This window comes from Artibeus jamaicensis, unplaced genomic scaffold (genome assembly GCF_021234435.1).
Source record: "Artibeus jamaicensis isolate MK-2021 breed Jamaican fruit bat unplaced genomic scaffold, CSHL_Jam_final scaffold_614, whole genome shotgun sequence".
Lineage (NCBI taxonomy): Eukaryota > Metazoa > Chordata > Mammalia > Chiroptera > Phyllostomidae > Artibeus > Artibeus jamaicensis.
The window spans coordinates 933,445-954,381 of record NW_026522050.1 but is presented as its reverse complement, the minus strand read 5'-3'; the positions used below and the strand labels follow the sequence as shown (position 1 = coordinate 954,381).

Below are 20,937 nucleotides of genomic sequence, written 5' to 3'. Positions count from 1 at the left end.
ACTTGTACGTTTTTGGATTCTCTTCCCTTACATTTGGGTTCTGCGCACGCCCAAAAGGGCTTCCTACCTTCCAGTCATTGTACCGCCTTCCTGCGCTTGCGCATTTATGCTGTCCAGTTTTCTTTTTCCGGGTCCCCACTAGGCCCTACGGGCGCATGCGCCAGTGCAGCCTGGCGGCTCGCGGCTCCTTCTTCCGGCCTCCCCCTTGGGTCGGCTCCTGCAGGAACAGGGCGAGTGCTGACCCCGAAGCGGGTGACCTGTGACCCCGGAAGTGGACCTCAGGGTCCCGGGGTTCTCCCCGGGACGAAGCCGGGGCGCAGTCGCTTGCCACGCCGGAGCACCCACCCCACGCCCACCTCTGGATGCCGCCGACTGGTGCCCGGCCCGTGCCCCGCGCCTGCTTGCCGGCTCAGCTCCTCCTAGCAGTTCTGGGCCGGGGGTGGGGGCTCGGACCCCACCCCTGATGCGTCTCCACCGCCGCCCCCGGGCCTCGCACCGCTGACCGCCCCGGCCGGCCCCGCCCCCTGCCCTCACCCTTGTCCCTCCGACCCCTCTTCCCCTCTGCGGGGAAGCCATGGCGTGAGCGCGCGGCCGAGCCCCTGGGCCTTCGGGCGCCAGGCGGGGCATGGGCCGGGGGCCGCCCCCATGAAGGTCCCGAGAGGGGGGCGCGCGCAGAAGCGGCGGGGCCATGGGGTCGCAGGTGTTACAGATTCTGCGCCAGGGGGTGTGGGCATCGCTCACCGGCGGTTGGTTCTTCGATCCCCACCAGAGCACCTTCTCCAACTGCTTCCACCTCTATGTCTGGATCTTCCTGCTCACCTTTCCCTTCTTGCTGTATATGGTGAGACACTGACACCATCTACCTGTAACTCCCACCGGGGAAAGACCAGGCAGATGTGACAGGGTTGGCAGCCTGGCAGGGATTCGGGACTGCACTTTGGGTGCTGGGGTTCGAAGAGAAGAATCTCCGCAGAGTTTGGGATGTATGGAAAAGGAGCCAAATTTTTCCTTACCTGGGCTGGGTGACCTTGAGCACCTGATGTAATTTCTCCCGTTAGAAGACAGAACCCCTGGCCGGGTATCTGTACTGGTGTCACTGCGAGGTGATGAAGTTTTTGTGAGTTTGTGACTCCTAGCCCTGACTGGTGGTAGGCTCACCCCATGGGCTATTGGGGAGGGGCCTGACTTGCTTTTGCTGACATTTCCAGGTTCTGCCCCCCAGCTTGATAGTGGCTGGTGTGTACTGCCTTGTGGTGGCTGTCATCTTCACTACCATCAAGACTGTAAACTATCGGCTGCACGCCATGTTCGATCAAGGCGAGATTGTGGAGAAGCGCAACTCTACCCTGGGGGAGCAGGAAGAAGAGCCTGCTCAGGGGGACAGCAGTCTGCTCAGGTCGGTGGGGCAGGGGCTGTGTTGGGGACTGAGGATGCTTGGTGTCTAGGCCTGAGTGTGGGAGGCTGGAGGAGGGGCTTCGGGGACATGGGCTCTGTGAGTGAGTGGTTGAGTGCTCGTTCTGTGGACTCTGGCACTGTGAGGGAACCCTTGAGGAAAGAAGTGATGGGGATGGTAGAGAAAGCACTGCGTGAGGAGGGTAGGTCAGCTCAACGCTGTTTTTGTTTTCACTGCCAGGGACCCCGGTGTGGAGATGACAGTGTTTCGGAAAGTGAGTTCCACACCCCCAGTACGTTGTAGCTCCCAGCATTCCGTATTTGGTTTCAACCAGGTCTCGGTGAGTAATCCCAGTCCTCAGCCTCTCCCACTCCTCTCCTGGGAGCCCCCTCCCCCCGTGGATATGTCCTGGGCCTATGTCCTGCCCTGTTCACTCCTTCACACCTTCCTCTGCCTGCTCAGGAGTTGCTGCCCCGGATGGAGGACTCTGGGCCTCTCAGAGGTAGGAGTCTGCTGCTCAGGGCTGAAGGTGGTGGTGATGCAGAACGGGGTGGCACATAGCTGTCCTGGTATCCTGCTGATGCCTTTGGGGCTGTGGTTGCAGACATCAAGGAGCTGGTGAGGGAGCAGGGCAGCAACAATGTGATAGTGACCTCAGCCGATCGAGAGATGCTGAAGCTGAGCTCGCAGGACAAACTGAGTGAGTGGGCGTGGCATGGCAGGGGCTTCGGTGGGGGTGGGGTGGTGTGAGGGTTAGCTATCTCATCCTCGAGTCATCCCAACTTTGCTTCTCTGGTGCTCTCTTTGTTCTGGGCGGGGTTTCCTAAGGGTTCTGCCCCAGCTGGTCTCTCAGCGAAAGTGGAGGCCGCGGGAACCCTTAGCTGCCGGGTGCTTTTTCAGTATGCCCTTCATTCACTGTCCGTCTTCCTTCTTTACAGTTGGAGACCTTCCCCAGACACCCCCAGGGGCTGCCCCAGACCCCTCTCTCCCTAGCACGGACTCTTCAGAACGTTCTCCCCTGGCCGGAGGTGGAGCCCCCTGGAGTGGGAGCAGTGTTGCTGACACTCCTATGAGTCCCCTCCTGAAGGGGAGCCTCAGCCAGGAGCTAAGCAAGAGTTTCCTGACCCTGACTCGGCCTGACCGGTCCCTGGTGAGGACCAGCAGTCGACGAGAACAGCGCCGGGGACTGGGTGGCTACCAGCCCCTGGACCGGCGGGGCTCAGGGGAGCCCATGCCCCAGAAGGCTGGCTCCTCAGATTCCTGCTTTAGTGGCACTGACAGGGAGACATTGAGCAGCTTCAAGAGCGAGAAGACCAACTCAACCCACCTGGACAGCCCGCCTGGTGGGCAAGGCCCTGAGGGCAGTGACACAGACCCACCCTCTGAGGCTGAGCTGCCAGCCTCACCAGATGCTGGAGTCCCCTCAGATGACACATTGCGTTCGTTTGACACAGTCATAGGAGCAGGGACGCCGCCAGGCCCGGCTGAGCCGCTCCTGGTTGTGCGGCCCAAAGACTTGGCCCTGCTTCGGCCTAGCAAACGGCGGCCACCCATACGAAGACAGTCGCCACCTGGCCGTGCCCCTCGGCGGCCCGTGCTGGAAGGCGGGGGCTTCTTCGAAGATGAAGACACCAGTGAGGGCAGTGAACTGAGCCCGGCCTCCAGTCTCCGATCTCAGCGCCGCTATAGTACTGATAGCTCCTCTTCTTCTTGCTACTCCCCTGAGAGCTCTCGGGGTGCAGCAGGGGGGCCTCGGAAGCGACGGGCCCCCCATGGGGCCGAGGAGGGGACTGCTGTCCCCCCCAAGCGGCCCTATGGGACCCAGTGGACACCTAGTACTGCCAGTGCCAAAACACATGCCCGTGTTCTGAGCATGGATGGGGCGGGGGGAGATGTTCTAATGGCCCCCCTGGCTGGCTCCAAGGCTGAGCTGGAGGCCCAGGCAGGGGTGGAGCTGGCTGCCGGCGAGCCCACTGTGCTGTCTGCTGAGTCCCGTCGGGGGCCTGCTGCCAACCAGCCTGGCTGGCGGGGGGAGCTGCAGGAGGAAGGTGCTGTCGGGGGAGGTAAGTGCCAGCTCCAGGGCTGGGAAATGGTGAGCCAGGTAGGGGCTTGGTTTGGGGCAAGGGACGTGCTGGTCAGTTGGCTCAGCCTATTTCAGCCAGCGGATGGATGTGAACTCGGCAGTTGAGGGATGTTATCTGCCAGACTTCCCAGGTGAGCAGGGCTGCCGCAGTGGGGAGACAAGCAGAGGGATCTCAGGTGCCTTGCTCTCCATCCTGCAGTTAGCACCTGAGCCTGTGCCCCTTGAGGACCCATCGTCCCAGGCCACCGGCCGAGCAGGGCAGGTTGTGTCGTCCTTATTTCCGAATGTGGAGACTGGCGTGAGTGGTCAGGCGAGCTGCCTGAGCTGTACAGGCAGGGCTGGATCAGGCTCATCCTTATCTCTGGAAGGAGCACCTGTCCCACCCCTACCCCGGCTGTGCCCAAGCCACTGTCACTTATGCTTGGGGGTCTCTCTCTGGGCAGCAACCGAGGAATCTGGGAAGCGAGACCACTCAAGCAATGTGAGACGGACCCAGGCGATCCGAAGGCGTCACAATGCCGGCAGTAACCCCACCCCTCCAGCATCTGTCATGGGCTCGCCCCCAAGGTGAGTACCTGCCACTGGTGAGAGAGCAGTGGGGCCAGTTGACTCTCGGTGGCGTTGACCCATGACTCATCCCCTCCAGCAGCCTGCACGAGGCTCAGCGGGGCCGGGCTGCCTCCCACTCCCGGGCACTGACGCTGCCCTCTGCCCTGCACTTCGCATCCTCGCTGCTGCTCACTCGGGCCGGCCCCCACGTGCATGAGGCCTGCACCTTTGACGACACCTCTGAGGGGGCTGTGCACTACTTTTACGATGAGAGCGGTGAGCCCCTCGAGGAGTCCTGTGATCCAATCTCTGGCCTCAGCCAGCCCAGTGCCCTGTAGAGTGGGACCCCCACACAGGGTGGCTGACTGCAGGGCCCAGGCCCTTGACCGGCAGGCCCTCCCCTCTCCAGCTCTTGTTCTCAGTGGCTGGGCTCCCATCCAGAGGGACACAGCTCCGGGTTCTTCTTTTAACGGTCTTGGTGCCCACGTGGGTCGGGCCTTGGTGTTCCTGTCCCTGACGCACCGCCACACCCCTGCTCCAGGTGTGCGGCGTTCCTACACCTTCGGGCTTGCCGGAGGTGGCTACGAGAACCCTGTAGGGCAGCAGGGAGAGCAGGCAGCCAACGGGGCCTGGTGAGTCTCCTAAGTGTGGGGTCTCCTGGGCCTCCAGCTGTGGGGCTGCCGTTTCTGGGAACTTTTCCCTGCAAGGCTGAGCTGGAGGCCCAGGCAGGGGTGGGGGTGGCCCTGCCTGTCTTCCCCATCAGTCTCCTTTTACTGGGTTGGGAAAGGGGCAGTTCAAGCTGTCTAGGTAGGGAGTGGTGAAGAGCAGGCTTACAGGGGTCCCTTGGGTTCCTGGCTCCATGTCACTTCCAAGCACGAAGCTTCCAGGGCTTTCCAGAAAGCCCAGGAACACCTGCCTCTTCTGGATCCTTCTATCCTGTGCTTCTTCTGGTCCAAGCAGCTCCCCACCTTGTGGTCCCAGTTATGGCCTGGTGATGGCCTCAACCCCACCCTGTGCCAGGGCTCACGAGTGGCTCTGACCCACATGGCTCTTGTTCCCACAGGGACCGCCACTCACATTCCTCCAGCTTCCACTCGGCTGATGTCCCTGAGGTGGCTGGTGGCCTGAGCCTGCTGCAGCCAAGGCCTGTGGTCCTGCAGGGCATGCAGGTGCGCCGAGTGCCCCTGGAGATCCCGGAGGTGAGGGTCTGTCAGGGAAGGGCCTGCAGCAGGAGGGGGCAGTGGGGGGATCACTGAGCCCTCCCCCAGGAGGAGTGGGCTGCTGAAGTGTCTGTTCTGACCTTTGTTGGCCGGCATGGGGTTTGCCTGGATCTGAATGGTTCAGGGGGCCACTTAGTCAGCAAATGCAGCTAGAGTGTCTGTCCTGGAAGGAGCTGCAGTCGGTGAGAGGGTGGGTGTTAGCAGTGCTCCCTGCAGGAGAGGTGGTTTAACGCACCAACTGTGGCTGTTGCTTCTGATTAGGACGGTGAGTTGCATGGTCAGTCTAGCACCCTGCATGTGGACCGCAGGGTCAGGGTTTAAAGGATGGTCGTGAGAGGAGCACCCAGGCAGCTGACACCCAGGCAGACCGTGGGTGTCTCTCAGAAGCCCCAGGTGCCCCTGCCTGGTGCATGTGGCCTCATTAGCTGTCTTGTAGGGCGGCAGCATTGTCCTTGCACAGCTAACAGCCACCTCCAGAGGCAGAGGCAGTGTGTCTTTGGCTCTCTGTTGAATCCCCAGAGTCCGCTCAGGGGCAGCCAATAGAAGGACTTGTTGAATGAGGGATGCAGAAAGCTCAGAGAGGTTAAGAAGTTCACCCAGGGCTTCACAGCGCTGACAAGGGCAGCAGGCCTATCCTCAGGGCCAGTGTTGTGTGTGCACCAGTGTGGGCTGGTCAGGGCGACCCTGATGGCTTGGGCGGAGGGGGTGGCATTTGCACTGAGTCCTGAAGGACAGGGTGGATTTCAGTGAGCCCAGCAAGAGGCAGGAGGTGCTGCCCGAGTGGAGAAGAGACACGGGAGTTAGTGACTCTGGCTCCTGGCAGCCCCAGAAGTCCCTGCCAGCAGCCACTGAGCCATGTCCTGGGAACCTGGAGCAACGAGGAGGCCCTTGCGGTGTAGAGTTGGGGCAGGCACAGGGCTGCTAAGTGGTGGGGACTTTCTGTGCTGGAAGAGATAGTCAGCCAGCCAGTGTGTGCTGGGGGGTGGGGTTGGGGTGGGGGGCGGCAGCAGTGGGCCCTGTAGGGGGCGAGGGGCTGATGGTGGTGGCTGTGGGGACTGCAGTTTGACCTGCTGGACCAGGACTCCCAGCACGAATCCCAGGAGCAGACACTGATGGAGGAGGCGCCGCCCCGCACCCAGCACAGCTACAAGTACTGGCTTTTTCCTGGCCGCTGGACTTCTGTGCGCTATGAGCGGCTTGCCCTGCTGGCCCTGCTGGACCGGTGAGCGCCCACCTGTGTTGGCCCCCTGTCCCTGGAATGTCCCTAGCCCCGACCTCGCGGACCCTGTGAACATGTGGAGAGCCTGACCGCTGGGGGGTCACTGGGGGTCACTGGGGGTGTGCAGGCACACTGAGGGCTGGGGTCAGCAGTGGGGTTTCTTTAGATGCTGCGGGGGTACACAGGGATGGCCACGTGGGAGATGCTCAAAACAAACAACTTTTTTTTAGTCCGTTATTTTATTTGAGTCTATGGATTGTTTGGGTAAGTTGAGCCCTGCAGATCAGAAAGTTGAAAAACCACGTCTTTCCGTTTGTAAGGAAACGAAGGCCCAGAAAGTCAGACAGTGGAGTCAGAGGACTTTGTTGTCTATGTGGGTGCTTCCGGCCTGGAATCCACGTCCCGGCTTCCTGAGTTGTGGGTTTCTCAAGGCCCTGTGGCCAGTGTGTGCTGGGCACTGCCTGCGTGTGTAGCGTGGCATACCTGAGCTGGAGACAAGTCACTGGGGCGGTGGCACCTGGATCGCTCAGGCACTAGAGGGGACAAAGATCGGGAAGCTGGGTAGCCACAGAGTGGCTTTCGGAAGCAGGTGTAACCTGGCTGTGCCCTGAGAGGTCATAGGTCAGAGCATGAGGGCTGGCGCGGGCACAGGTCCAGGCAGGGGCCTTGGTGGCCGGGTTTTCCCCGTGCCTCTTGGCCCCACAAGTGGCGAGGAGGTGGGTGTGCCCTGACCCTGCTGTCTCTCCAGGACGCGGGGGCTGCTGGAGAACATCCTTGGTGTTGGCCTGGGCAGCCTGGTTGCCTTCCTGGGCTACCTGCTGCTGCTCAAGGGCTTCTTCACTGACATCTGGGTCTTCCAGTTCTGCCTGGTCATCGCCTCCTGCCAGTACTCTCTGCTGAAGGTCAGGCCTGGCTCCTCCCCGCACCTCTTCCCAGACACAGCCCCTTCCCATGACCCGCCTTGAGAGGGTTCAGCTAGAAAACGAGGGGGATGCCTAAGCTCCCCTGTAGCCAGTCCTCCATCGAACAGTGAGAGAACTGAGGCTCTGTACAGTTCGGGGTCCTTTCCCTGGTCATTAATAACAGCCCGGGCGTGGAACTGAGTGGCTCCTGGGGACCCTGACCCCCTTTGGGTGCTACTTTTGTGCCAGTGTAGCTCCCCTCTCTTCCAGAGTGTGCAGCCTGACGCAGCCTCCCCCATGCACGTGAGTACCAGAGGAACAGGGCCTGTGCCCAGGGGGTGGGGCCAGGGGCAGGCTGGGGATGCATGTGTGTGTGTGTGCACGTGTGTTCAGGGTGGCGAGTGGGGGAGACCCGGCTCCTCACAGGCCCACTCCCCAGGGCCACAACTGGGTGATAGCCTACAGCCGGCCTGTCTACTTCTGCATCTGCTGTCTGCTCATCTGGCTGCTGGACGCCCTAGGCTCAGCTCAGCCCTTCCCGCCCGTCACCCTCTACGGCCTCACATTCTTCTCTGCCTCCTTCTTCTTCTGTGCTCGTGATGTGGCCACTGGTGAGACTGGGCAGGGCTGCAGTGGCCCCAGGGGGAGTGAGGCCCAGGGGCCGTCCCCAGGCTGACTGGGCCCTCACTTTCCTCCTGTCAGTGTTCACCTTGTGCTTCCCGTTCGTCTTTCTCCTGGGCCTCCTGCCCCAAGTCAACACCTGCCTCATGTACCTGCTGGAACAGATAGATATGCACGGCTTTGGGGGCACAGGTACGGTGCCCGCAGGTGGCTTGGGGGACAGTGTGGGCCCTTGTGGCCTGCGACCCCGGCCCTTTGCTGAGCCTGTCTCTTCCCCTCCGCTCCCCTCCGCTTCTCAGGCGAGTTGTTCCAACCCAAGCTTGGTATGAGCTCCGGAGGCCTCTCAGGGCCAGGAAGAACAGAACAGTGGGCTAGGGACGGGGTCCCGAGGCAGCGGGGTGAAGGTGGGGGGGGCCGGCAGACAGACAGAGGTGGGCCTTTAGCTGCTGTTTCTTCCCTCGTAGCCGCCACCAGCCCACTGACTGCAGTCTTCAGCCTCTCCCGCAGCCTGCTGGCTGCTGCCCTGCTCTACGGCTTCTGCCTGGGGGCCATCAAGGTAGGGATGACCTGTGGGGTGGGGGGCATGCCAAGGCCCAAGGTGTTGTCAGGATAGGGCTGTGAATTGGGCTCAGCTCAGCAATGGCTTCTTCCATGGGGTGGGCAGCACACCCCCCAACCCCCCCATCCCTGTGCCTACCCTTACCTCCCCTGACTGGCATGGTTCTCTCCCAGACTCCTTGGCCAGAGCAGCACGTCCCAGTCCTCTTCTCGGTCTTCTGCGGCCTCCTGGTGGCGCTGTCTTACCACCTGAGCCGGCAGAGCAGTGACCCCACTGTGCTCTGGTGGGTGCTGCAAGTGCCTGTCTGTGTGCGCACATGTGTGTTTGTGTATGTCTTTGCCTGGTCAGGGTTGGGGGTTTGTCTGTGGGTCTGTGCATGTGCCTGTCACCAGCGGACGCCAGGGCCCATGGGAGGAGAGGGGGTCTCTCCAGACCAGGCACCCAGCTCTTCTCCGCCACCCCAGGTCTCTGATCCGGAGCAAGCTCTTTCCTGAGCTGGAGGAGCGGAGCCTGGAGACAGCCCGGGCCGAGCCCCCTGACCCACTGCCAGAGAAGATGCGCCAGTCAGTGGTGAGGGGCCAGAGTGTGGGGTTCCAGTGTCGGGGTAGGAGCCTGACGGGGTGGGGCCAGCGCCTCGGTGACAGGCACACTTGCTGGTTTTTCCTGACCCTGCAGCGTGAGGTCCTGCACTCCGACCTGGTGATGTGTGTGGTGATTGCCGTGCTCACCTTTGCTGTCAGTGCCAGCACCGTCTTCATTGCCCTGAAGGTTTGTGCAGCACAAGCCACCCCCTCACCGTTGGTCCTTGCAGGAGCCTGCTCAACCTGAGGGCCCTGGACAGTTATGGCCTCATGTCCCTTGGGTCCTGCCAGGCCTGTGTTCAGCCCCTTGTGGCCCCCCCCTTGCCCCGCTCCCCTTGGCTGAGTCTACGGCCTCTCCCTCTTGCAGTCAGTGCTGGGGTTCGTGTTGTACGCGCTGGCTGGGGCTGTGGGCTTCTTCACACATTACCTGCTGCCACAGCTCCGCAAACAGCTGCCCTGGTTCTGCCTGTCGCAGCCTGTGCTGAAGCCACTGGAGTACAGCCAGTACGAAGTGCGAGGTGAGCGCAGGCCCTGGGCTGGGAACCCTCCACCGTGCTTGCGTGGTCCTCTCTGCTCCGAGCGCCAGCAGGGGGCAGCCTCTGTGCTCGCTGCCCTCTCTGCCCTCTGTGCCCTCTCCTGCCAGCTGGGCCCCAGCTGGGCCCCTGTGCACTCACCCTGCCTGCTCTTCCCTTTGCTGCTTTCCTGGTATTCTCCAAGGAGATGAAACAATTCCAGGGCCTTAAAGAGATCTCTTGTCCAGCATTAAAAACTAGTTAGTGGACTAACTCTGCCTGGTGCACACTTTCACTTGGGCGGTGTAGCAAGAATGCCCTTAAGCCTGTATTTAGAAACATCTGGAATTGCTATACAAAGATCCACATGCCTTTTAAAAAAAACAATGAAAGATTTAGCCTACTGGGCCACTTTCTCCACGTGGCTACAATTAGCTCCAGCCAAGTGGCAGTGGCCCCTTTAGAAGTGCCCGGGAGCCCAGAGTCACTGTGTGCTTGGCCTCACCCAGCCTGCCCTGGCTGTGGTGGGCATGTCCTTGCAGCCCTTAGAGCACCTTCCCGGGTGCCCTGCCTGGGCCTCCTCACCCTCATCTGAGTGCCAAAGATCACCTCCAGACTCTGCATCCTACGGCCTGCCTTCCCTCCGGGTTTTCTCCAAGGGCACACCTGTCGGCCCTGCAGGGGGGGGGGGGTGTGGAGGGCCGGGCGCTGGCCAACAGTCATGTGTTGTGTTGCAGGTGCTGCCCAGGTGATGTGGTTTGAGAAACTGTATGCCGGCCTGCAGTGCGTGGAGAAGTATCTCATTTACCCTGCTGTGGTGCTCAACGCCCTCACCGTGGATGCCCACGCTGTCGTTAGCCACCCGGACAAGTTCTGCCTCTAGTGAGGACACCTCCAGCCCCCCATCTACATCCCCATGTGACCCAAAGGGAAACTGAGGTCCAGAAAGGAAATGAGACCGGCCCCATTGCCCAGCAAGCTAGTGTAGGACCTTAGCTGGATGCCCTTTCCATTCTGCATTTCCTCTTTGAAAGCAGATGTGTGTCCCCCAGATGTGTCCAAAGGGGTGACCCTGTTCTCTGAGCCCTGGCCGGGCACCTGACACTTGCCCCTCCCCCATAGCTGCCGGGCGCTGCTGATGACGGTGGCTGGGCTGAAGCTGCTGCGCTCGGCCTTCTGCTGTCCGCCCCAGCAGTACCTGACCTTAGCTTTCACAGTCCTGCTGTTCCACTTCGACTACCCGCGCTTCTCCCAGGGCTTTCTGCTCGACTACTTCCTCATGTCCCTGCTCTGCAGCAAGGTGAGCTGGTGGCCACATCGTAGACTCCAGGGTGTCCATCAGGAGCAGAACTCTTCTGCCCAGGTGCGAGGTTGGGGGGACGACTTCCCAGGAGCCTGCGCCCCTCGAGCTGCTGCTCCACAGCAGCCCCTTCAGGGGCCAACAGGAAGCTGTGCTCTAAAGAGGTTGTGTGACCTGCCTCAGGTCCCCTAGAGAGCTGGCAGCTAGTCAGGATCGGAGTCCAGGTCTTTCTGACTTCAGCCCTTTCGCCGAATCATAATACTTGACTGCCCCCGTCCTCAAGCGGTGGCTGTGTCTCAGCACTGACCTTAGGACAGCAGCTCTGGGCTCTGCCCCTTTGCCAGCCACGGCACTGGAGCTGAGTTTCCGAAGGTCCTAAGGCCTGGATGTGTATAAACTTCTCTGCTGGGCTGCAGGATTCCCCAACCAGGGGTTGGGGGGTCACATTGGACCAAGGCCTGTCCCAGGCACTGTACCGGAGTCTTGGCAGCGGTGCCTGCAGTGGGGCCACAGCATAGGCCTGACCTTCATCACAGTCACATGGACAGCCTGGTCTGGCCCCAGACGGTGGCGATCCGAACTGTGCCCCCTCTGCGGGCAGTGCCTGTGAACTCTGTCTGGACTTTGGTACAGTAGTCGAGGTCCTGCCTCCTCACTGACTGAGAAGCACAGCCTGCGAAAGTCATTCGTCTGCTCTACTTTGAACCTCACTTTCCCGCCTGTGAAGAGAAACAGCAATGGAAAGCTTTCTGGATGTTTATGTGAATTAAGTGGCTAGAGTCCCCTTAGAGTGGTTGCTTTGGTAACAGGAGCTTTGAGCCAGGTCCACAGAGAAAGGGCAGGGAATGAGCTTGACTGGGCCATGTGAGCAGGCAGTGGGGCAGCCCCATGTCTCTGAACGGGCACAAGGTAGACCCCACCTCTGTGAGTGACCCTCCTCTCTTGCCTTCTCCCCCTCGGACCCTGCCAGCTGTGGGACCTGCTGTACAAGCTGCGCTTCGTGCTGACCTACATCGCACCCTGGCAGATCACCTGGGGCTCGGCTTTCCACGCTTTTGCCCAGCCCTTCGCCGTACCACGTACCCGGCCTACTGCCCGCTGCCTGGGTCAGGGTGTGCAGAGAGGGCCGTGGCTTAGGATGGGGGGCACAGGGTGGGTTGGCGGGGCAGAGGGGTGGTGAGGGAGGTGGGGGGAGGGTCCAGTGTCCTGGCCACCTCCTTGACTCGCGCCCAGACTCGGCCATGCTGTTCGTTCAGGCCCTGCTCTCCGCGCTCTTCTCCACGCCACTCAACCCCTTGCTGGGCAGCGCCGTCTTTCTCATGTCCTACGCGCGGCCCCTGAAGTTCTGGGAGCGGGACTACAAGTGAGTCTCCTGGGAGACAAGCACCTGGCTCAGAGGGACCCCGGAAGGAATGGGGCCACCCAGTGAGCCAGGGAAGGCTGCTTGGAGGGAGGGAGGGGTTGGGAGCCCAGGCCGGATTGGGGGCAGAGATGGGCCTGCAGGGCCTGGCACAGTGGGCTCTGGGTGATCGATCCAATAAGGACGAAAGCCAGGCCTCAGGCTCGTACCCTGGGCTTCTTGGCAGTGTGGTGCTGGGCATGTTCTCTCCGGCCCCCAGATCTCAGCTGCCTCACCTGTGGGCCCAGGGTATACGGGCTGGCGGGAAGTGTCCCCTGAACCTTCTGCAGCCCGCTCCCCTGGGCCCACTGTGGCATCGCTTTCTCCAAACAGCACTAAGCGTGTGGACCACTCCAACACCCGCCTGGTCACACAGCTGGACCGGAACCCTGGTGGGTACCCAGCTGTTCAGGCTGCTTTGGGCGGGGCCTCCTGGGGAGGGAGCCTTGCTTACTGGTCACTTTGTCCACCTGTCTGTCTGTCCTGGGGCCTAGGCGCTGACGACAACAACCTCAACTCCATCTTCTATGAGCACCTGACTCGCTCGCTGCAGCACACGCTGTGTGGAGACCTGGTGCTGGGCCGCTGGGGCAACTATGGCCCCGGCGACTGCTTCGTGCTGGCCTCCGACTACCTCAACGCCTTGGTGCACCTCATCGAGGTTGGCAATGGCCTCGTCACCTTCCAGCTGCGTGGCCTTGAGTTCCGGGGTGAGCCGCTCAGCCTGGGTCTGACACAGGGCACTGCACTTTATAGTGTATGCCAGCTGGTTGTAGTCCAGCTCTGCCCTGGTTTGCCAGGTGACCTTGAAAAAAGGCACTCTTCTCCCTGGGTTTGCCAGTCTGAGCAGTGAGGTGGTACGTCTCCATGGGCCAAGCTCTGTCCCTGCTCTGATCTGGGGCCCGTGGCGACTGGACAGGCTCCTGTGGGGAAAGCTCGGGCCTGGAGCTCTGAGCTCTCCTGCCAGCTCTGCTGGCCTGCTCTGTGGTCTTGGGCTTGGCCCAGGTTGGATGCCACATACAACCCCTGGCAAGGGAACTAGCTCCTCGTCCACAGTCGGATGCACACATCGGTGCCCCTAAGGGTACACAGGGCTCCGAGCACAGCTCCTGACCTCACAAAACTGAACACGGTCACCTCTCTTCGTGTCTCAGTCTTTGTCTCAGTAAATGTGAGACCAGAGGCCAGTTCCCTCCACTCCTACCCCACTGTGGCCATTGGAAGTCAGGAGGAGAAAGGGGCTCATGTTAATTTACTCATAGCATGTCGGCGGGAGGAGAGCGGTACAGGCCTGTGACGCCATGCCTGGTCACTTGCTGGGGAGAAGGTAGACGGGTGTCTGGTGGTGCCCTGACGGGGTGGCCCTCCCCCACAGGCACATACTGCCAGCAGCGCGAGGTGGAGGCCATCACCGAGGGCGTGGAGGAGGACGAGGGCTGCTGCTGCTGTGAGCCGGGCCACCTGCCGCGGGTCCTGTCCTTCAATGCGGCCTTTGGGCAGCGCTGGCTAGCCTGGGAGGTGACGGCCAGCAAGTACGTGCTGGAGGGCTACAGCATCAGCGACAACAACGCAGCCTCCATGCTGCAGGTCTTCGACCTCCGCAAGATCCTCATCACCTACTACGTCAAGGTACCGCAGCGGTGGCCGGGTGGCAGAGGCCCCTCCTGGGAATGCTCAGCGCGTCCCAAGTACCGTCTTTTGGATTGTCGGGAGCCTCTTACCCAAGGGAAGCAGAGGCTTCGGGAGGTTCCAGCATTCTTCTGGAGGGGCGTCCAGGGCAGGTGGGCAGCGTGGGCGCAGCTCTTCACACTGGGCTGCTGGTCTCGGGAGGTGCGGGTGCCGAGGCCAGCCTTCAGACCACCAGGCCCCCTGCTCCATGTCCCACCCATGCAGGGTGACAGTAATGCTGACAGTGGTGCCGTTTAGTACAGCGTAGGAGCAGCTGCCAGGCAGAGGTGCTGACCTCGCCAGGGCCCTCTCCTGAGTTGAGTTAAGCCTACCACATCCTCCAGGAAAGACCACCCCGTCTCAGATGTGGCAGTTGGCTCACAGAGAGCAAGGTGACTCTGTCTGAGGCCCCAGAATCGGGAGAAAGTGGCATGGCCAGGCCGGGACCCTGAGCTTTCCTGTCTCTGCCCGAATGCGCAAGCCTGGCCTGAGGGGCTTGAGACCTGTCGGGGGTGGTGGGGGTTGCGAGGGCGCTGTGGGGGGTCCAGAAGGAGCTGGGTCCTGGGGAGCCTGGGGTGCCGCTTCCATGTCATGCCTCAGTTTACCCCCTTAAGAAGTAGTGATTGTTGTAGTTCTGTATGATGGCAGGAACTGTGATGCTTTATGGCACCTGGTATAAGGACCGTTCTGGGAGTGGAGTCGGTTGTCACAGCCCAGTTCCCTCGGCTCTCTTAGTATCTGCCCTGGGGCTCGCTGTGTGGGGCCTGGATGGGTGACCTGTTGAGGCCCGGGTGAACCTGCCTACCTGAGCTCTCCTGTGCACGCCCCAGCTGTCTTTTTGTCTTCAGTGGACATACCATCATCTGTCACATATGAGAGAGCTGTAATCTCTCTGTCATTTCCCCTCCATCCACCCACTCCTGAGGAATGGGGAAGGGTTTATAAGCCCCTCCTCGTCCCTCATTTTTACCAATAAAGCTGCGGTCCAGACAGGGACCTTCCCAGCCCTGGGCCACTGAGGGGTCATGGTCCTGGCTACCTTCTCTCTCCATCCCCAGAGAAGTGCTCTCGCCCAGCTCACCCTGCAGCCTCCTGGGGCCCAGCCCAGAGCCAGCACAGCCTCCTCGGTGCTGTGCCCCAGGCATGCAACGAGGCCCGGGGCTGGCAGGTAGGAGCAGCCCAGTGTGTTGTCCCATAGGGAAGCCAGCTTGCCACTCTGCCTCAAAGGTGAGGCAGAATCTGAGCAGGTAGACATGCCCGGAGGACCTGGGGAAGGCTCCACTGAAGGCAGAGCATGGGGTGAAGTTTGGGAAGACCAGTTTTGGCCACCAAGGGCAGGGCCTGGGGGCAGCAGGTGTGCAGGGTAGCCTGTTCTGTCTGGGCACTTCAAAGATGTGGCCTGTCCAGCCCATGGGATGGGCAGACCAGGCAGAGCCCTTCCTGTGCCACACCGGCCTCCTGCCACACGGTGCCCTTCCCCAGGTATCACCAAGTACAGCTGGTGGGAGACTCGGTCCCAGCCCGCAGCCACGGAGGTGCCAGCCCCATGACTGCCTCCAGCTGAGCCTTGGGGTCCTGTCAGCACTTCTGAGCCCAGGCGCCTTCCTTATACTATTTCATTTGCTTAGCAGCCCTTGGAAGAAGCGGGGCTGGTGTGATGGACCCTGTTTAGGGTTGAGGAAATGACTCACGGACCTGCGCCTGCAGTTAGGTGGAGGTGAAAGGAGAAAAGGTGTCCCCATTGTGAGACGTGTGGGGGCCAGTGAGCTGGCCCAAGTGGAACCCGAGTGGAGCTCGGCTCCCCACATGTGTTTGCAGACAGGGGCAGTGACAGCTGAGAACCAGTCTGAGGGCTTGGTCCCAGGATAGCTGGAGTTTCACAAAGCATACCCACAGTGGTGGGAGTTAACGGAGCACTCCTGGCGTGTGAGGCCACTTCCTGCTCGCACTCCCGAGGGTCTTCTATTCTGGAGGTTGTGGTAGGAGACAGACCAGGAAGGTGTTGTCTAGGCAAAAGGTCGGTCAGGAGCTGGTCTGCCTGGAACCCAGAGCACCCCACAACTAGCCTTCCCCCACTCGCCCCATTAGGCTTCTGGAACCCATTCCTCTTGTTAAGCTGGGGGAGCCCAGCCCGCTTCAAACTGTCCAACCACCTCCCCATAGCCAAGGTGATGCTGGGGCCACTCCTTTCCCGCTGCCACGTGTGGGTAAGCGATGAGGCCATGTGTAGCCATCGCCTCTAGGTGTCCTCAGGGAGCTGTTTGAAGACCTTGGCTTTTCCCAGCTTGTACTGCAGTAATTTTTCCTCATGCTCTTGGCCTCTCCATGCCCCACCAGAGCCCCCCTGCTGGACACCCCTACTGCCTGGGTACCCTCTGTCCATGGCCAACTGCACAGTCCTCCCCACCCTGGACTTCCATCCGTTTCCCAGGCAGAGGGCCAGCCCCGGCGGCTCCATCCCAGGGCGACACATGGAATCCCAGTAACCTCTCCGGCTGCCGGCCTCACTGCCCCTCCGTCCTTGCTGTGCCTGCTGCCTGCCTTCCAGAACCTCTTCTCCATTTCCCCAAACCCCTGCCTAGAAACCAACAGTCTTGAGGGATCCGGTGGCCCCTGACTTTGGGCACAGGGTGCCTTTTTTTCTGAGTGTAGGTCCTGTTGCTGTCACACTTTAGCTGCCCAAAGAGACCCTTGACCCAGGCCCCCTGGCCTGCAGGCAGTCCCACTACTTCAGTCTGCCCTCAAGGCTTCCGAGGTCTGGATCCCGCAACGTCATGGCGTTAAAGGCCCTGGGGTTCCGACCCCAGCCCAGCCTGCACAGCTGTGTGAGCCTGGTGTGTCTGGGCCTCGGCCTCCCCTACAGATGGGGCGCCCCACGAGCAAGCACCGGCCGCAGGGCTCTCCGTCTGGTTTCTCACTCTCCTCCCTGGCCTAGGGGAGAGGGGCAGGTTTGCCTGTGTGGTTCTAGGGAGCTGTGGTGGGATGCGGGGGGAGTGTTCTAGAAGGCAGATGCCAACTCAGTATGAAGGAGAAGCCTCTACACTCTGACACTTCCTCCTGCAGTGGCCAGGGCCAAGGCACTGGGCCAACGCTGATGTCTGCCCTCTCTTAGAGCATCATCTACTACGTGAGCCGCTCGCCCAAGCTGGAGGCGTGGCTGAGCCACGAGGGCATCTTGGCAGCCTTGCGGCCTGTGCGGGCTCCTGGCTATGCGGACTCGGACCCCACCTTCTCCCTGAGTGTGGATGAAGACTATGACCTCCGCCTGTCCGGCCTCTCGCTGCCCTCCTTCTGTGCGGTGCACCTTGAGTGGATCCAATACTGCGCCTCTCGGCGCAGCCAGGTCGGCCAACCACTACCTCGGGCTGCCTCTTCCCTCCCCGGGTGGCTTCCTGTTACTCTCAGCCTCCCTCGGCCTGAGCCCCATCCCCAGGTTCCCTGCCGTGTGTCTAAGCTGGGCCCTGGGGATGGGGTTCCTTGTGCCACAGCCCGTGGACCAGGATTGGAACTCGCCGCTGGTCACTCTCTGTTTTGGCCTGTGTGTGCTGGGCCGCCGGGCCCTGGGGACGGCCTCGCACAGCATGTCTGCCAGGTGAGTGCCCCCGGGTCCAGCTGGGCCTGCCGCCCTCCCCTGCACCCTGTCCATGGAGGGCTCCAGGCCAGAAGCCCCCAGAACCACCTCAGTTGTTCCTTTAGTGTGGCTCTGTCATGGGCAGGCACCTCCTAGCCATGGCCTTCTCTGCTCCTCGCTGCCCCTCAAGGCACCTGGGGCAGAGACCGACTTCCCTGTCAAGATGGGGAAACTGAGGCCGGGAGAGAAGGATGGTCTCAGCTCTGACCACTGCACGTGGAGCCGGGCGCTTACCTCCATGCTCCTTCTCGTGCAGCCTGGAGCCCTTCCTCTATGGCCTGCACGCCCTGTTTAAGGGGGACTTCCGCATCACCTCCCCTCGGGACGAGTGGGTCTTTGCTGACATGGACCTGCTGCACCGCGTGGTGGCACCTGGGGTTCGCATGGCCCTCAAGCTTCACCAGGTGGGAAGAGGTGTGCCTAGGTGGGGTGGGCAGGTGGGGGAGCGAAGCGCCCTGCCAGAGCAGAGGCCCCTGACCCCAGCCCTCCGGGCCTCCCCGCAGGACCACTTCACGTCCCCAGATGAGTACGAGGAGCCGGCCGCCCTGTACGATGCCATTGCAGCCAATGAGGAGCGGCTGGTCATCTCACACGAGGGCGACCCCGCCTGGCGCAGCGCCATCCTCAGCAACACACCCTCACTGCTGGCGCTGCGCCACGTCCTGGATGATGCCTCCGACGAGTACAAGATCATCATGCTCAACCGGCGCCACCTCAGCTTCCGTGTCATCAAGGTGGGGACAGGCCACCCACCCGGCCCCTGTCCCCACCCTGGCCCCGGCCCCCTGACCCTTGCCCATCACCCTGCAGGTGAACCGAGAGTGCGTGCGCGGTCTGTGGGCCGGGCAGCAGCAGGAGCTGGTGTTCCTGCGCAACCGCAACCCAGAGCGCGGCAGCATCCAGAACGCCAAGCAGGCCCTCCGCAACATGATCAACTCCTCCTGTGACCAGCCGCTCGGCTACCCCATCTACGTGTCACCCCTCACCACCTCGCTGGCCGGCAGCCACCCCCAGCTGCGGGCACTGTGGGGTGGCCCTGTCAGCCTGGGCGCGATTGCTCGCTGGCTTCTGCACAGCTGGGAGAGGTGAGCCCTCACCGCCACTCCAGCCCGGGAGGCTGGGTTCCTGGAGCAGGAAGCTGAGGCAGAGAGAGATGAAGCCACTCCCTCCAAGGTTTCAGTGAGAAAGTGCTGGAGCCAGGATGAAGCCCAGAGAGCTGACCCCTCCCAGAACTGACCTGGCTCAGCTCCACCCCACAGCCGAAGGCGGCCCTTAGCTTTAAGAGCTGTTGGTAACGCCTTCTTGAAAGGATCCTGTAGAGCAGATGGTAAAACCTCTGAGACAGCACTCCGGGCTCAGGGGAAGTAGGTGACCATCCCACCTCCCTCCTCACCTCTCCCACCCCAGGCTTCATAAGGGCTGTGGTGCCGGCTGCAATAGTGGCGGGAACGTGGACGACTCGGACTGTGGTGGTGGCGGTGGTTTGACCTCCCTCAGCAATAACCCCCCCTTGGCACACCCCACACCTGAGAACACAGCAGGTAAGCCAGTGAGGTCCGTTGAACCAAAAGAGGAGAAGGACAGCCTGGCGGAGGTCTCTGTCCTCTTATCTGTCTCCCACAGGCACTGGCGACCAGCCCCTCCCACCAGGCACTGGCTGGGGCCCAAGGCCGTCCCTTAGCAGTTCTGGCGATGGGCGCCCCCCTCCTCTGCTACAGTGGCCACCCCCTCGGCTCCCTGGACTGCCCCCCGCTTCCCCTGCCCCCACTGAGGGTCCCCGGCCCTCAAGGCCCCCTGGCCCTGGTCTCCTCTGTTCTGAGGGTCCCAGTGGGAAGTGGAGCCTGGGGGGTCGGAAAGGACTGGGGGGACCCGAGGGGGAGCCAGCCTCAGGGAGCCCCAAAGAAGGCACCCCCAAATCTCAGGTAAGTGTCATGGGAAGGGAGGGTCCTGGGCAGCCCGGGTCTGCTCTCCCGACCAACCTGTTTCCCTCTGCCAGGCACCCCTGGACCTCAGCCTCAGTCCGGACATCAGCACTGACGCCTCAACCCCTGGAGCAGCCCAGGACATCCCTTGCCTAGACAGCAGTGCTCCTGAGGGTGGCACACCCACGGGGGCCCCAGGCGACTGGCTTGCCCCTGCTGAGGAGCGGGAAAGCCCAGCCGCCCAGCCCCTGCTGGACCATCAGTACTGAAGGCTCGCTGTTCTCTGGATTCCGGCCCAGGATTCAGTAACTTGGACCTCGGCCTCTGGCCCTCTCTGCTGGACCACAGAACTGAATGGTGTTGGCATCCACACTTGAACCCTGACCTCTGGCTGCCTTAGTCAGAGCACCAGAACTGAGTGGCCCAGACCTCTTACCTTGACCCCTGATCTTTCATCCCTAGTCCAGGGCCTGGACTCTCCAAACTGAGGCAGGCAGCCTCCCAGCCAGGCCCTAAGAGCCAAACCCATGGGCTGGTCCCACTTCAAGCCCATGGCCAGGACCGACTTGGCCTCTAGTCCTGCACTGCCGGCAGGGGCAGCCCCTTGGCTTGGACCTGGGGCTGAAATGTGGGAAGGGTGGTTTCTTTTCCTTTTTTTTTTTTTCCGTGCTTCAGAGACACCAGAATTAATAACACTATTTTTGATTTTGGTTGGTGTTTTCTTTTATCTGGGAATGTTTGGGTAGAGGTTGAAGGCAGTGTGACCAGGTCAGAGTGGATGAGCATGGATCTCCTATGATGGAGATCAAGGTCAGACCAAGGTGGAGATCAAGGTCAGACCAAGGTGGGGATCAAGTAGAACTGGGTCCCATTCCTCACAAGCCTGCTTCCTTTTCAAGACTTGATCTGAAGTTCATTTTGTTCAGTTTCTTAGCACTGTAATTGAAAACTTCCAGCTCCAGGGCCTGGCTCCTACAACTATCAGCCTTGACCTTGGCCAAGACCTTTCTCTGAACTCAGTGTTTCCAGCCATAAGGAAAATGACACCTGCCTAAGGTGTTTTCAGAATAAATGTGTGTGGGCATGGTCAGCGCTTAGCAAGTGCTCAAGGCAGAAATAGTGCCTGAGCACATGTCGCACGTCTGGGGAGCTGGACACCAGGTACCCTGCTCCAGCCCTCCCAGTTGGTCTGGAGGGCAGGTCCACTTGTTCCCGCAGGTTAGCCCAGGTTGGGAGAACCGGACAACTTGCAGGGTGGGCCTAGTCCTGGCCAAACTCCGTTCCAGCAGCGCCAGGGGCGCTGGAGCCAGTTCCCAGGCCAGCCTCGCCCCAGCAGCTGTGGCCCCGCCCCCGACATAGCCCCGCCCCCAGGCGGAGC

At 61.5% G+C, this 20,937-nt stretch overlaps 1 protein-coding gene across 3 annotated transcripts; it reads left to right on the top strand.

Annotated features, from left to right (window-relative positions):
* Positions 1-6: 6 nt before the first annotated feature.
* On the top strand, positions 7-20,264 carry PCNX3 (pecanex 3). 3 transcript variants are annotated; one of them, XM_037146488.2, is made up of 35 exons: positions 7-841; positions 1,209-1,396; positions 1,634-1,733; positions 1,856-1,895; positions 1,998-2,093; positions 2,332-3,456; positions 3,920-4,043; positions 4,126-4,301; positions 4,567-4,657; positions 5,089-5,224; positions 6,307-6,467; positions 7,213-7,366; positions 7,637-7,669; positions 7,806-7,977; positions 8,069-8,179; positions 8,452-8,543; positions 8,720-8,829; positions 9,011-9,116; positions 9,222-9,314; positions 9,495-9,645; positions 10,377-10,521; positions 10,762-10,939; positions 11,910-12,018; positions 12,173-12,302; positions 12,672-12,730; positions 12,833-13,048; positions 13,714-13,967; positions 17,119-17,349; positions 17,495-17,598; positions 17,894-18,041; positions 18,141-18,371; positions 18,448-18,722; positions 19,045-19,178; positions 19,261-19,559; positions 19,634-20,264. In XM_037146488.2, the coding sequence occupies exons 1-35, from the start codon at positions 689-691 to the stop codon at positions 19,826-19,828; spliced, it is 6,120 nt and encodes a 2,039-aa protein (XP_037002383.2). In that variant the 5' UTR covers positions 7-688; the 3' UTR covers positions 19,829-20,264. The 3 variants fall into 3 exon arrangements, with proteins under 3 accessions (XP_037002383.2, XP_037002384.2, XP_037002382.2); XM_037146489.2 differs by having other exon boundaries at positions 4,123-4,301; positions 6,325-6,467; XM_037146487.2 differs by having other exon boundaries at positions 4,123-4,301.
* The last annotated feature ends 673 nt before the right edge of the window (positions 20,265-20,937 follow it).